Source organism: Platalea leucorodia, assembly GCF_965183815.1.
Source record: "Platalea leucorodia genome assembly, chromosome: 2".
In the NCBI taxonomy this organism is placed as follows: domain Eukaryota; kingdom Metazoa; phylum Chordata; class Aves; order Pelecaniformes; family Threskiornithidae; genus Platalea; species Platalea leucorodia.
Window position 1 is genome coordinate 123,831,070 of NC_138824.1, and position 14,540 is coordinate 123,845,609.

Genomic DNA, 14,540 nt, shown 5'->3' on the forward strand with positions numbered 1-14,540 from the left:
ATCCAGTCGTGTATCCAGTCGTGTATCCAGTCGTGTATCCCGGTACAGCCGTGCGCTGAGAGACCAGTGTTCCACCCAGGATGCACCCCTCCACTGTGGAAACAGGTCCAGGTGCCACTCCTGCCAGGTCCACTCATTAAGTTCAATATACTTTTAAAAGTCAAATATTTAAAAATAAATTTAAGTTGAAATAACAGTAGTATAAACAAAGACTATGGACCATTAGAAGCTGGAAATATTTTTTTTTTTCTTTAGTATTTAAGATGGGGAATACAGTTTTACAAAATGTGCATTTCTTAATTACTGCTTTTGTTAATGACAATTCAGGTGAGATAATCACTCTGGTAAGAACAGAATTATGGAAAGGTTATAATGTGTTTAGCAAAAATATTAACAACATTTACACTAAATAACAGATTAGTGAAATTAACACTTGACAGCCAAATTCAGTCACGGTGTAAACTGATGCAACTCCACTGACCTGCGTGAAGGCTGAATTTGGCTCAGTACCTACGTGAAAAACGTGCTTTTTTACACAATACTAACAATTTTTTGCTTTCACATGTGCCTTGGAATTTTTCCTCCTACACAGACACCCTTTTTCGCTAGTACCGACTTCACCACAATGCATTCATACTCGCTGTGCCCTTTTCACATTCAGCGGCAATTTCGCTCAGCTTGTTTTGAAGCAGGAATATGAAATAAAAGGGATGCAGATAAAATACTTCAAGCCATCTGAGGCAAGTGTGTACCTTAAGGAGTGCCGAGTACTACGAGCAACGATTGTAATGTTAAGGATAGCAATAATGACCTCAGTGCAGGGAATTTCCTGGCAAATACTGGGATTTTCAATTTTTTTTTTTTTTTTTAAACGAGTTCCCACAAGTGCCAATTTATCTAACACACTAGAAGCCAAAAATACAGGAGTGAGGACCTCACTATTACTAGCAGTTTCATTCCTGTGTTATGCAAAGAGCCATTTTACTGGTGCTTAAGTGTTCTCACTTTAAGAGCTTGTTCTTAATCAGCAAGCCATGTACTGAATTTTAAGCATGCAGTTAAATCTTACATGGGAATGTAATGGATTCAGGCTAGTTCATAAAGTCAAGCTGCTTTGTCCAGAGATGGACACAAGCTTGTGCAGAAATACATTTCTGAGTTGGGAACACAGACAAATAGGATGTCTAAATACAATACTGGACTGAGGCACTGCCTCAAAAAGTTTGCTTTTGTGCCGCCAAATAAGTCACACACAGCCATAATTTAACAAGTGTACACCCAGTTTTTGCCCAGATGGAAACATCCTGCCCCTGATTTCCAAACAATTTGCAGCAAAACCTCACACAAACCACTTCTGGGGAAAGGGGGAGGCATGGGGCGGGGCAGGGGGGAGCAGACACAGAGTAAACAAATGCAAATCCTTGGTCCTTAAGTCAATTTGCTACTGACATCCCCAAGAAATTATCCTACTCGCATCTCCCTCTCTTTGAAATAGTAGTAAGGCAGGGCTGTAACCCCCACAAAGTAAGGAAGGGGCGAGCCCGGGAAGGCACAGAAAGGTTCCTCAAGCCGGGCATTCTCCTATGATCCGCTTCATCCCTCTTTTTGTAACAAACCTTTCCACCTTTGCAGCTTGTTTCACTGCCAGCAGCTTGACCGTTGCCGAGTTCCCCTTCTTTGGCAAGCAGGGCTGATCAACCCTCTCACGAAGGCCTAACAAGGTAATGCCTGTACAGTGCTTAAGAACATGCAAAGTGCAATGTAAGTGCCAAACGTTCTTATTTTAGAGATTAATGAATTAATACTCCCAAGAAATATATGCACTGAGGTAACTATTGCTTAAATACATTCCCTCACAATTAAAAAAAAAACAAAAAAACAAACAAAAAAAAAAACAAACAAAAACCCCCAAAACTCAGAACCTTTCTCTCTAGAAAAGATGAATCCTGAATATAAAGTGGTAATACCTTATTTATATTCTGTCAAGATTACCACAGCCATAGAGTGCCCTTTCAGTAAAAGCAAAACCAGGGAAGTAAACTGAAGTTCTTGGAGAAACTAAGAACTCTGCATCGATGATTTCCTCAAATACCATCTCTGTGATACTTCCAGCACAGGTCTGCTTCCACCCGTTACACCTAGAGAAGCTGGTGTGCCATAACGCAGAAGCAACGCACAATCCCGTTTCAGATCTAGCATTCCGATGGCTGAACAGCCAGAAGTATCCACTAGCAAGGGTAAGCAGGAGCACAATCTGCATGGGCTCTCTGAAAAGTTCAGGTTTTGTCCCTTAGTGAAGTCCATGCTCCGTCATTTGGCAGTCTGTGACAGTAAGACTGTATGCAGTACCCAACGCACAAGCTCCTATCAGAGCACTCCAGCTATCAAGTATAAACTGATTATTCTGGTGGTCAGAAAAGGATGAATGCAATCATGAATTAAACACTGCACATACTTTTCCTTTTTCATTCCTGTACTGGCTTTGGCCAATAATGAACCCAAGATTCAACAGACTAATGATCTGGTTGATAAAACCAAACCCTGCATTCCTATGCACTGTGCGATAGATTTAAGACATGGCACAAAAGAGTCAATAGCACCCTAACCAGTAAACAAATACTGCTGTAAAATGCTTGATGTAAGCACCAGAATTCAGCTGTTTTTCAAGTGTTCAAAAAACGCTGAAAACATTCTGGCAAGGTATCCCGGTTCTGTGAAAACAGTAACAGCTGTAGTAGGTCCCGCTTAGTGGTTTCATTCTGTTTTCTTACTCCAGTGCTCCTGTCAAATACTCCCTTCATCGATGCTCTGCAACTGAAGTCTTTGGCTAGCGTGGGGCCTGATACCACGCCGTGTGTTCATACTGCTTCCTGGAACAGTCCGCACAGGGAAGAGAGCTCCTGGTAAAGCATCCTCCCCAAACAAACTGATTTTCACATCAGCTTCAATAGCTCTTGCTAAACTGGATGCGTAACTGTCCAGAGATTTATGGACTTCAGCTTTTACATGAAGAACAGAATTCTTTGCAGCTTCTGGGGGGGGGAAAAAAAAGGCAACATACCAGAAAATTAACAGTTGATCAGCATGGCTGCGCAAATGCTTGAAGACTACCATTGATCCTTTTGTAAAGGTACAATCATGCCCTCTGCAAAATAAATACCTCACAGAGTGCATTTACCGACGATACTCAGGGTTCCTAAACCATTCTATGAACACAAAGCTTCAGTGACCTCGATAGGTCGAGCAGAGAAAGATTACCTCCAATTCAAGTGAAAAAAATAAGATCTAATGAAGCAAAGTGCTTATACACATATGTTTGACTTTGAATTAAGTGTATGTTGAATGATTTTCTGAATCTGAACCTATGCACACAGGATTTTATTGGACTTCAGTTGGGTACAAATTCAGACAACAGCCTGGTTTCTGCTTACTACCTAGAGTCCAGGATTAGGGACAATGGGAATTGTCTGGCATCAGGCAAGAATTCACGCAGAAGACAGGAACAGAACCCTCAATTTGTACTTCCTCCGCTGTAAGCACGACTTGCGGCCTTACAGGGATTCTCAGCGCATTTGGACTAAGATCTCGCACTTCATTGACGTGAACAGTGGAGTTCAAGAGCTATTTTATAACATGTTTTAAGCCCAGCAAACACCAGACTTTGTGTTTATGGATTAACAGTCCCCAAATTCCAAGGGCTTCTTCCATGTAGTGATTAAAATCAGCAGTCTGCTGTCCTTAGGCTTAAATTGGTTCCAGCCACACTGTGGGACCCACTTCCAGTGGGGAAGCTGTAGAGCTCTCCGTGCCAGGTGAGGTTGAAGACCGCAGTTGCAGACAGTAGTATACTTCTTCCTAACTTTTTATTACTGTAGCTACACCTGCTCTTCAGTGTTGATGTAGTTGCTTTTGTAGCATCTATATACCTCTCTACCCAGCAACGTGTTGGGCAACAAACGTGTTCATCCTAAATGTAATCCTTCAGTGAGGCTGCTAAAATAAGTTAAAATCTGGGAGATCCTGAAAACCCTGAGACATACCAGGGAGAACTGCTAAACCTGTAGAGAACTTTCGCACTAAAACCTCCCTCTTTCACTGAACTGCACAAAAAAAAAAAAAAAAAAAAGAAAGAGAGAGAAAAGAAAAAAGATGCCTGCCCCTACATAATCAGTCAGAAAGATAATGGGAAACGTATGGTAACGTATTTGTCCAAGGAAATAATCGGCTCATGCTGGGAAGAGGGCAAGAGTGAATTTTGCCAAGATGTTTGAAGAGAAAATTCCACAGAAAGAATCTTCTCATTATTTCAGAATCATAAAAACCAGTCAGGTTTTATTATTACTTGATTCTTAAAGGCATTCTGCTCATTTTTGTACTGTCCACAATCATCTATTGTTTAGAAAATTCAATTGTTATCAAGTCTTCTAGTCCATATTATTGTAAATATCAGCTTAAATTAAACTAACTTTGCCATATTTTACAGATGACCGCAGCAATGCTTTGCTAGCACAGAATCAACAAGTGAGTTGACTGAAAAAAAGTGCACGTGGCTCATCTATTATCACCCAGATCTGCTGAGAAACATACTCAGTAAAGTAAATGAAGTAAAAGTTAAGTAAAAAAAGGGAAGTGAAACAGAATGAAATTATATTCAAACCATTGAAGTCTGTAAATGGAAGAATTTCAAGTCTGTGAATGACGAAGTTGAGAAGAGGCAGCAAATGAGAAACACAGCGATAATGGAATCAAAGTATGAGGGCAGGAAAATGTATTCCTTGAGAAACAGAAAACGGACTGCAACAGCCACCAGATGAGTGGAGTTGCAGAGAAGATGCTGCTGTGCAACATAAATGATGTGTATGCAGGGAATCCCAGCTTCTGACTCTTGTCCTTGTCTGCTGCTACTTGAGAACTGGCAGAAAGACCTGATCTTACTTTCTGTTGTACCTGCATGAACGGTCAGGTATGTCGAGGCAAACAGTGCTCAGATATGTTTTAAGGCAATTCTGAAGGTTCTGGGAGGCTTCCTGAGCAGGCAACGTAGTTGGTTCTGAGCACTTCCATACTTACCCCTAAACCCACCTTTAAGTTGCTCTACTTCATCTTCAAACGTCACCGAACTCCTCCTTCGAGGGGGACAGATGCAGTGTGGGGCATGGGGGCCATCTGAGCTATAATCTTCAAGAAGCATTGCATCTGTTCCTGAAACAGAGCAAGAGTTCTCAAGCAAAACAGACTAACGCTGGGATACGATATTTAAGTGATGGTAAAAACTTTTCATTCTATAGCAGTTCCTTCAAAAGATGTCTAAACCCAGCTTTTGTGAGTAAATTTCAGCTTGCATTAAACACTGCACATAAAAAGAACGAGGCCAGAGTTTTCACTGAAAGGATTTGGAAATCTTTTCTCATTAGCCATTTAAAACCTCAAGCAGCTCCGAAACGCTCAGCTGTAGAGCTTATAATGTCAATAGGACAGCAGACAAAGGTGAAACCTTACCTTTGATAAATAAACAGTGAAGTTGAGGGCAACTTCCCCCATCTCCTGATGAAGACAAGACGCTAACAATGGCTACCCGAGAGGCAGACAACCGTAGCTGCCAAATGTCATGCCTGTAATCAAACCTGGATGGAAATTAGAACTGGAGAATTTTTCTGTTCAATTTAGTTTGTCTCTAATAACCTGTTTTGACTTTCTTGAAGTGTATTTTAATGGGGAAAAATCCCTTGCTGGTTAGGAATGATTTTCGTCCGATGAGTCATTTTTTCAGTTTGGCAGTAATTTTTTTATTTCGCCTCCCTGCATTTGCTTTGCACCTTTCCAATGTAAAATAGAGTTTACGAGCACAAGGAAATTTATCTTGGCATCTCTGCAATGCTTTCACACAACGGGCAAGACCGCAACCTAGACCTCCCTTGCAACGCTGGTCTCTGCTGCGTAAGGGAGAAGCAGAGCAAGCATTTTGAGGAGACGCTAGGACAGCGCTGAGCGAGCAGTCCTCAGGGAAGGTGCTGTTGGAAGACCCAGCTTGCACACACTCGATGTGTGACACTTTACTATCAGTCCATTTACTTCTGTGATGTGACAACAGGCTTAGGACAAAGAGCCTTCGCAGGTTTCATAACTCCTCCAGATGGTGGCTTCACATCCCTCTTCACCCACTTGACTGCTTTTGATCCCCAGGTTTATCCTTTTTGCAATAAGGAAGTGTTCCAGCACCCATTTTACAGAAAGTAAAAGACATCGCTGGGGGTGTACCTCTAGACAACATACTGCTCCGTAGGTCTAGTCTCTGCTGACAATTCATTGTGATACAGCAAAGTGATAAAGCTTTTTAAGGTGAAACTTGTGTGTTATGTCATACATCTCCCTCCAGCACACAAGAAAGAGAACGAGCTGCTGCCCTAATACACAGTCCCAAATAAGCTAACGGCTCTCTGTGCTGTTCTGTGGATCAGCTGGGTTTGAGGCCGTCTACTGAAAACAGCAGACTCTGACTGACCTCCAAGGGTACCAGATCTTCCTCAGAAATGTAGCGTGCAGGGGAAGGGTGGCACTAGGAAGAAAGAAATACTTTATTCCATGGAGCAGAATTTTAGCGCGTTTTTTCAAATGCACTAGTTCAATGCATTTTTTTCAAATGAAGCTAGTGAAGAGACTAGCCTCTTATTCTTACAGGGTGGATCTTTGTCCTTGGAATAACTGATCTTAAGGCAGCATCTCTAGCAACTGGGACTCAGGTTTCACTTCATATTTTGTGTGCAGCTGGCACCACTTGGATTTTTTTTCCTCTCCTACTACTTCATCTGTTTTTCACAACATGAAAAGCCCAGCTTCTGTTTACCAGGGCAGATAAAGGCATAACTGCATCGCAGGCCACAGGATCATGTACTGCAGCAGGCAGCATTGAAGAGGGACTAAGACTTCTTTCTGCTCTTTAGTTCCTCGCAGTAAAGGCTTTCAGTGAAACCATATTTCACAGTAGATCACTGTATATCCATTCCCGGGCTATGGACTGTACCCTCTCCATAACAAACAGTGGCACTTGTACTAGCATTTGGTATGTACTTTGTTTGTTTGTTTTAAACCGCTCGGTACCGTTCCTCAAAAGATAGTAACACAATATCCTCTTAACTGAGGCAGGTTTAGCGGGATGCTGTTCTCCTTTATCACATACATCCGCCGAATACCCGCAACAGGCATAAAACTACCAGCGTAAAACTACCAAAATCAATCCTAGCTCCATGGACTTCCTTTACAAAAGTAAGAAACAAACCTCTAACACCAAGCAAACGTTAGAAGATCACTCTCTGGTGTCTCTAGAGCAGAAATACTCCTTAAAATAACTGTAGTGCAGTTAAGGAGTGGTAGCTGAATTAACTGCCAGAAAAATCTAGCAACAGTTCTGGATAGAAAATTATCAGCAGAACTCTTTTTTCCCTTTTCCAAACCATCTTCAATTGAGAGATCTTAAGTAGTGACACAATCATCTGAAACTGTCCTAAGTGTTTGTTTACACTGCAGGATGAACAAGACAAGGTCTCTTACAAACTAGGAAACAGAGAAGCACATTCTCCACAGCACTTTGTTCCTTGTGGATACAGGGAAAGTCCCCGAAGAATGACAGAAACTAAAGGAGAAGGGCACAAAAGCAGCAAGTCCTGTTCCCAGGACACATTATCAAGGGAGGGTCATCGCTCCTTGGAGTAAACAGTATTTTGCAAGTAAGTATATTGAGAGAAAGAACAGAAAAACACAACTGCAGCAGTTTTGTTGTAACAGCTGGAACAGATGCTTCCTGTCATCCACCCACCAAGAGACATCTGTGTGAGTAAATACAGGCTATCCCAGTGTGCTGGTTTTGGCTGGGACAGAGTTAATTCTCTTCATAGCAGCTGGTATGGGGCTACGTTTTGGATTTGTGCTGGAAGCAGCGTTGATACCACAGGGACGGTTTCGTTACTGCTGAGCAGGGCTTACACAGAGTCAAGGCCTTTTCTGCCTCTCACCCCACCCCACCAGCGAGGAGGCTGGGGGTGCACAAGGAGCTGGGAGGGGGCACGGCCGGGACAGCTGACCCCAGCTGACCACAGGGATATCCCACACCGTATGACATCGTGCTCAGCTTAGAAAGCTGGGGGAAGAAGGAGGAAGGGGGGGACATTCGGAGTGATGGCGTTTTGTCTTCCAAAGTCACCGTTACGTGTGATGGAGCCCTGCTTTCCTGGGGATGGCTGAACACCGGCCTGCCACAGGAAGTAGTGAATGAATTCCTTGGTTCGCTTTGCTTGCGTGTGCAGCTTTTGCTTTAGCTATTGAGCTGTCTTTATCTCAACCCACGAGTTCTCCCACTTTTACTCTTCCAATTCTCTCCCCCATCCCACCAGGTGGAGTGGTGCTTAGTTGTTGGCTGAGGTTAAACCACGACACTCAGAGAGTTACAAGTGCAATCTTCTGCCCAAGAAAAGAGGGCCAAGAGACTTTTAGTTACCTGAATCCTGTGAGCAGCTGAACCCGGTGTCTCCTGTGCTGCTGCTGTTTCCTAATGGCCGCCCACCTGCCATGAGGGCAGTGAGGTGAGGAGAGAGTCCCAAATCTGCAAGAGTTTTGTTCTTGTTACACAATGAATGTTTAAGGGGTTTGCAATAGTAAAAATCTCTTCCAGTAATACCCACTCTACTGCCTTATTTATTATTCTACGTATAAAACTTACCTTGCTGATCCAGAGTGCACAGCATCTGGGCTTCCCAACTTAAAAATCCAGTCAGCACCTTTCAGGTATCCTTGGAGTCTTTCCATATGGCAAGTCTCCTTTCCACCTGCACCATCTCCCTCCCGCTCTTTTTGCAATTGCATGTGTTTTATCAGCCAGAGAGGCTGAGCACGGAGTATACGCACTCAGAGAGATGGGGATATTTGCCAGCCACCCTCTACACAGAGAATAACCTGGTAGCCACCAGCAGCTGTGACAGGCCATTAGCGTGGCAGGAAGCTGATGAGCAAGGCTGGGGCACCGAGATGCCTGGCTTCTTTCAAATGCCCAAAACTAGGAGGAGATTCTAGGATTCTTACAAAGGTGCTGTCTTTGGATCCCACTTCAAGATTTTGTTGTGGGTTTGGTTGGGGTTTTTTTCCCCTCCCTATCAGCCTCCAGCTAATACACCTGATAAATTTGAAGCTGTCAGCTTCTTACCACTTGGAAAGACAAAGAGATTTCCTGCCTTCTCCCTCCCACCTCAGTTCCAAATGTATTCATCCATAGCATCTCCTGGATACAGGTTTGCCAAAGCTCCCGCAGCTTGTAATGTGGCTGCGGCTGCAGAACTCTTTCATTTAGATGGGAGTCTCTCCCAGTGATCCCAGGTTGCAGAAAAAATAAAGGATGCCTTGCTGTTCTCTCCTTCCTTCTGCATTTTAGATCTTCCTTCCCAATTAAATAACTTCTGTTCCTGCCTCTGCATGAAATATTCCAAGGGACCCCATGAAGATGTCCTATTTTTGGAAGCTTCTGAATAGGACCAGGGAAATTATTTAAAAAAAAAAAAAAAAAAAAAAAAAAAAAAACAGAATTTCATTACATTGTTACTTTAAAAAAAAAAACAAACTCTGAGCAACTGAAGCTCTCAGCCTGCAACATGGGGAGACATCAAATAGTTTTACTCTTTTACATAGTTTTACTTTGTTTATGATCTTTTCTTCACAACCATTAAGCCTAAAAACTGAATTTACAGAAATAGTAACACCACTGTAACTTTAGTGAATCTCAAAGAGTTGTAGCATAAAGCCAGGAATCAAAGTACGAGTGCTGCAAAATGTACTATTGGTAGTGCTCAAATCTAACACAGAAGAGTAGACACGTGAAAGAGAGAGAAGAAAATAAATTATTTTTTAGTAACCTCATCACTGTGTCTTCTCTAGCAGAGAAAATTTTACTAGAGTGGGAGAAAGGGTTAACTCCCACAAAAAAAAATTCTCCTTTCAAGTGTCTGTGTGAACAAAAGACTGCTGAAACCTCTGGAAACATCCTACTTTGTTTAGAGAGCCCTGAAACATGCCAAGCACACGCAGACATTAAGCCTTGCTCTTACTGGTATTAAGGAAGAGCGTCTTTTGTGGCCACGCGTCTTACCTGTGATCCTATTGGAAATGCTGAACAACCTCGATGTCCTATGCCGCTGAACAAAGGACTCGCGATAATACCGATCCCCAAAGCACATTCCTAGTAGTTCCTTGCGCACCGTCTTGTTCCACAGTCCATAAATTAGTGGATGGCAAATGGCACTGGAAAAGGACAACCATGTAGCTAATGTCTCCAAGGCAGGGGAAATGCTATTTTTTCCCCAAAGTGCCTCTGATGTAATTACTACCATGTAAGGCCCCCATGTAATCACGAAAGCACCGATGACAACCAAGATGGTTATGAAAGCTTTGCACTGGTTAGCTGAGTAGACAACCCCTTGGAAAGCGTTCCTTCGGCTGCCAGAAGAGGATGTGGAGGTGCTGGAGTTCTTCCTCCCATTCCTCTGCGAGTCCTCCTCCACAATGACGACACTACCACAGTGGATTTTGCGGGCCTTAATCCTTGCCACGCGGAATATGAATCCATAGCAGATCATCATGACCACGAAAGGCAGCAACGCGCACCAAATCTGCCAAAAGGCAGTGTAGCCAGCCTCTTTGTGCCAGGCCGCCACACACATCCACTTGAATTGGTCAAACTCCAAAGACGACCAGCCGAAAAGGGGAGGGAGGCAGCCGATAAGGGAATGTAGCCACACATACACAAGAGCTACCACTGCTCTGTTGCCTGTTATCTTCATCGGGTAAACCATCGGGTACAGGACAGCATAGTACCTGGTGGACAAGAAAAAAAAGAGTTAACAGGAGCACAAAAGAAAATAAAAAGAGAACATATTTTAACGATGTTGATATCTAGTTCTCTTTTCTCCTAACCTCAAAGCGGGCTCAGGGTCCCTGTTTATAAAAATAATGACATGTAAAAATACGTATCGTTGCAGGCAAGATTCTAAAACTTGGCTGAAGGCTCGCATGCAGCTATTAAATCTGTCCCTACGTGCGAGTGCATGTTTAGGGCATAATCTGGAATTTTTCGTCATTATTTCTTGTTTCTCAAGTAGTATGTTATTATACCATCAATAGCTTTAAAAAATTCTTGATGCATGTCCACATTTTGCATTATTGATGACATCACTTTCTTCTGTTCCGTATCAAAATTTCACAAGGGGCCGAAGGCAAAACAACACTACAACAGCACACAACGTTATCCGCTGCAATGCTTCTCAACTCTCTGAACAGCCAACAAGTCGCTCGATGGAGTGACTATGCAATTCGTTACGATTCATTAGAAAAGAGCTGCTTACCTGTCTATAGCTATGAGTCCAAGAGTAAGCATGCTGGCCGAGCTGATCAGCATGTAGAGCAGGGCTGAGAAATTGCACCAAACGACTCCGAAGATCCATTCCCGCCTGATGGAGCTGGTGACAACAAAAGGTAGCACCAGTACAGAGAGTAGGAAGTTGGAGAGGGTCAGGCTGAACACAAACTTGTTGCTCAATGTGAGAAGGTAAGACTTCCGATAGAGGGTGACAACAATCACCAGGTTGCCCAAACAGATGAAAATAGCAATGACGATTATAGCAATGGACTCTGTTACTCTGACTGCCCCGTCTTCCTGCGCGGTGAGGTTCCTCAGGGCCTTCACATTGCTGAGGGAGGAATTGCTGCTCATGGTCAGAGCAGGCAGAGCTGGAGCAGCCAAGACATGCTGAGCAGCTAGAAGCAGAACAACGCTCAGAAACATTCAGGCAAGATTTCTTCAAACTCTCTCCAAAGAGTGGAGGTCCTTTTGCCTGCATTAATTAAAATTTACCTGTAGGATGCAGGAAACCATTTTAGATGGGAGAACGAAGGGGCAGGAAATTGCCCATGGGTACACCAAAGAGGTCAATGACACAGCCAAGCCTAGAACAGGGAAGAAACTGTCTAAAAGACAAAAAGAGGTGGAGGGGGGAAACAAGGAAGAAAATTAGCACATTTTACTTTAAAATTTTCTAAGGATCTTACTTGTTTCTAACCCATACTTACCAGCTGTGCATCTCACTCAGTCCCTTCATCTAGGCTGTGAAGAAGCAACAAGAATGTCACTATCAGTCTTTGTTTCTCTCACTTTAAATTTTTTTTTTTTAATTCTGCCTGTTTATCCTGATTGTTACCTTATATTCTGCCTATGCAGCATTTGCTGGTGGTCTGTGGATGCCTGGCTAGTCATACCCCCACTGACTCTTTCTTAACAGTTGCTAAGTAATGTTCAAAGACTCAGGGATCATTGCACGTACTCTCCAAACATCACTTCTCCATGTTCATAATCACCTTCGCTACAGCGGTGATTTCCTTTTACTGCCAATACCAAAGGACTGGGGGAACTGGCTTTCTGTACATGACGTTTGAAAGACCTTTCCTTGCATTAAGCCACGGTTCACCCTACAGAAACATTTGAGAACCTTTAACCCCCAACTTCTCAGAATTAGCATCATCCCACTGACTCACAACCTGGTTGTGTGAAACCTCGGTATTTCTCCCAATTCCCTAGCAGCCTTTTTCCCTACTGTCTCCAACAGGCACTCCTAGCTACTTCATTCAATCCTTCACCATCTGCAGGCCAGCACGCTGAAGGAAAAACACCACCGAAAACGCAAACCAGAAAACTAGAGTCCACCAATTAATATAAAGTTGCTGTTAGCATTTCTTGGAAATTAGGGACTCGGGGAAAGTGATCTCGGCTAACGCTGTGGCTGTGCCCACCCATCGCTCCCAAACAGCCAGGAGTACTCACAGGAACGCTTCCGTCTGCACGGCTGCCGCGGCCTTGGGCGGCAACGTCAGGCTGGAGAGCCGCGATTTTTCCATTTTTATCTGCGCTTTCCTAAGAGCATAATTAAAGACGTTACTGGGCCGTGCCTTGTAAAACATAACTTAGCTCTTCTCTAGCGAAGCCGTCTGCCGACTGTTTACAAAAGTGCTTCTCCTCAAGTTTCCCTCTAAACACGCCTCTACGAGCCTTCCCAGTACTTTTTGACCGGTTCAGGTTTTGGGGAGGCGGCCGCTCCCCGCACTGACGGCGCCCGGGGCAGCTGGCGCTCCCCGTCCCCTCACGGCCCCGCTCCACCCGGGGGGAGCGGAGAAGGCGGCCTCCGGGAGAGGTGGCAGGGCAGGGCAGGGCAGGGCAGGGCAGGGGGAGCATCCCGTCCCGTCCCGTCCCAGCCCGGCCGGGCGTGCCGGCACAGAGCCAGCGGTGTCGAGCTGGAGACAGGCTGAGGAGGGAGGGGGTCGCCATTTTGCCCCCGCGCTCCCTCCGGCAGCGAACAAAGGGCGGGAGCGGGGTCCTCCGCCCCAGGCATCCCTCACCCTCCCCGCTCCCGCCGCCACCCCCCGCCCCGCCACGGCCGCCGCTGCCGGCACCGCACTCACCGCCCGCCGCCGCCGCCAGGGCGGGAGGTTTCGGGTTACAACGCCCCGGACCCCCCGCGGCCGCCGCCGGCAGAGAGGCCCCGAGCCGCGGCCCGACCCTCCCCCGCCATGGCCGTGCCCCCGCCCCCGCCCCGCCGCCTCACCCCGCCGCGCCGCGCCCCCTCCCCGGCCCCGCCGCCCGCCATTTTCTCTGCGGCCGCCCCCCCGCCGCCCCGGGCAGGGGGCTCCGCGGCCGGGCCGCTCCGCTCCGCCGGGAGAGCCCCGCCGTCACCCGGCCGAAGCGGGGCACGGCGGGCCCGCCCCGAGGCACAGCCGCTGCTCCCCAGCACCGCAGGGCTCCTCGCACCCCTCCTTCGCTGAAAATCCTGTCAAAAGCGGGGGGGGGGGGGGATCCATTTTACACAGGTGAGATGAGGTGCCTTAGCCGCAGCACACGGTGCGAGTCAGTCACGGAGGGGGGCAGATCCCCATCGCTCAACTTCCGAGCCCCCGGAACGCTGTTAAAAGTAATACAGAGCGGATTTGGGGAGGGGTCCTTCCCCCCACACACACCTGAAGCAAAGCACAGGTGGGCAGAGCGTAAAGGGTGAAGGATGATTAACCACCACGCCTGTGCATCGCCAGTTCCTGGCTTCCCCGTGTCCTGGCAGGGCCCCCGAGCGCAGAGGACGACTGCTCTGGCTTGGGCTTTGCGGCCTTCGGTTGCTCTGGGACGTGGAAGAGGTGGGGTGTTTCCGTGACGGGGGCATTGCGCTCCCGTGGCCGCCGTCTCCGCTCGCCCGGGTCCAGCAGAAGGAGCCGGACCACGCACCGTGCCCCCCGCTAAGGGAGGCTCCTGGGGAGCCGGTCTGTCCTCTTCATGATGTAAAAAGGCAACAGCAGCACCCTGCCGTCGGTGCTGGAATAGTGAATTATGTGTCGTTCTCAACTGGCTCTACTGATGCTTTTCTACAGGATTTTAAGCTTACGACGCCATCGCATTTTGACATTTTTAAAAGACCATCTTTGGACAGCATCCAAGACATCCAGCCACCACAGGAGATTCCACCTGT

At 46.0% G+C, this 14,540-nt stretch overlaps 1 protein-coding gene across 3 annotated transcripts; it reads right to left on the minus strand.

Annotated features, from left to right (window-relative positions):
* Positions 1 to 2,544: 2,544 nt before the first annotated feature.
* GPR161 (G protein-coupled receptor 161) lies at positions 2,545 to 14,176 on the minus strand. 3 transcript variants are annotated; one of them, XM_082304500.1, is made up of 9 exons: positions 14,041 to 14,176; positions 12,854 to 12,943; positions 12,106 to 12,139; positions 11,891 to 12,003; positions 11,382 to 11,793; positions 10,130 to 10,854; positions 8,492 to 8,596; positions 5,083 to 5,202; positions 2,545 to 3,032 (listed from the first exon to the last, which is right to left on the minus strand). In XM_082304500.1, the coding sequence occupies exons 5-9, from the start codon at positions 11,747 to 11,749 to the stop codon at positions 2,785 to 2,787; spliced, it is 1,566 nt and encodes a 521-aa protein (XP_082160626.1). In that variant the 5' UTR covers positions 11,750 to 11,793; positions 11,891 to 12,003; positions 12,106 to 12,139; positions 12,854 to 12,943; positions 14,041 to 14,176; the 3' UTR covers positions 2,545 to 2,784. The 3 variants fall into 3 exon arrangements, with proteins under 3 accessions (XP_082160626.1, XP_082160627.1, XP_082160625.1); XM_082304501.1 differs by lacking the exons at positions 12,106 to 12,139; positions 14,041 to 14,176 and having other exon boundaries at positions 12,854 to 13,016; XM_082304499.1 differs by lacking the exons at positions 11,891 to 12,003; positions 12,106 to 12,139; positions 12,854 to 12,943; positions 14,041 to 14,176 and having other exon boundaries at positions 11,382 to 11,813.
* Between the last annotated feature and the right edge of the window lie 364 nt (positions 14,177 to 14,540).

Excerpts from the sequence above, each read along its gene's own strand:
- GPR161 (XM_082304500.1), bottom strand. The coding sequence starts at position 11,749 with ATGAGCAGCAATTCCTCCCTCAGCAATGTGAAGGCCCTGAGGAACCTC. Across the intron at positions 8,597-10,129 it reads CATTTCCAATAGGATCACAG|ATTTGGGACTCTCTCCTCAC; the intron begins GTAAGACGCGTG and ends AAACTCTTGCAG. Across the intron at positions 5,203-8,491 it reads CAGCTGCTCACAGGATTCAG|GAACAGATGCAATGCTTCTT; the intron begins GTAACTAAAAGT and ends GCTCTGTTTCAG.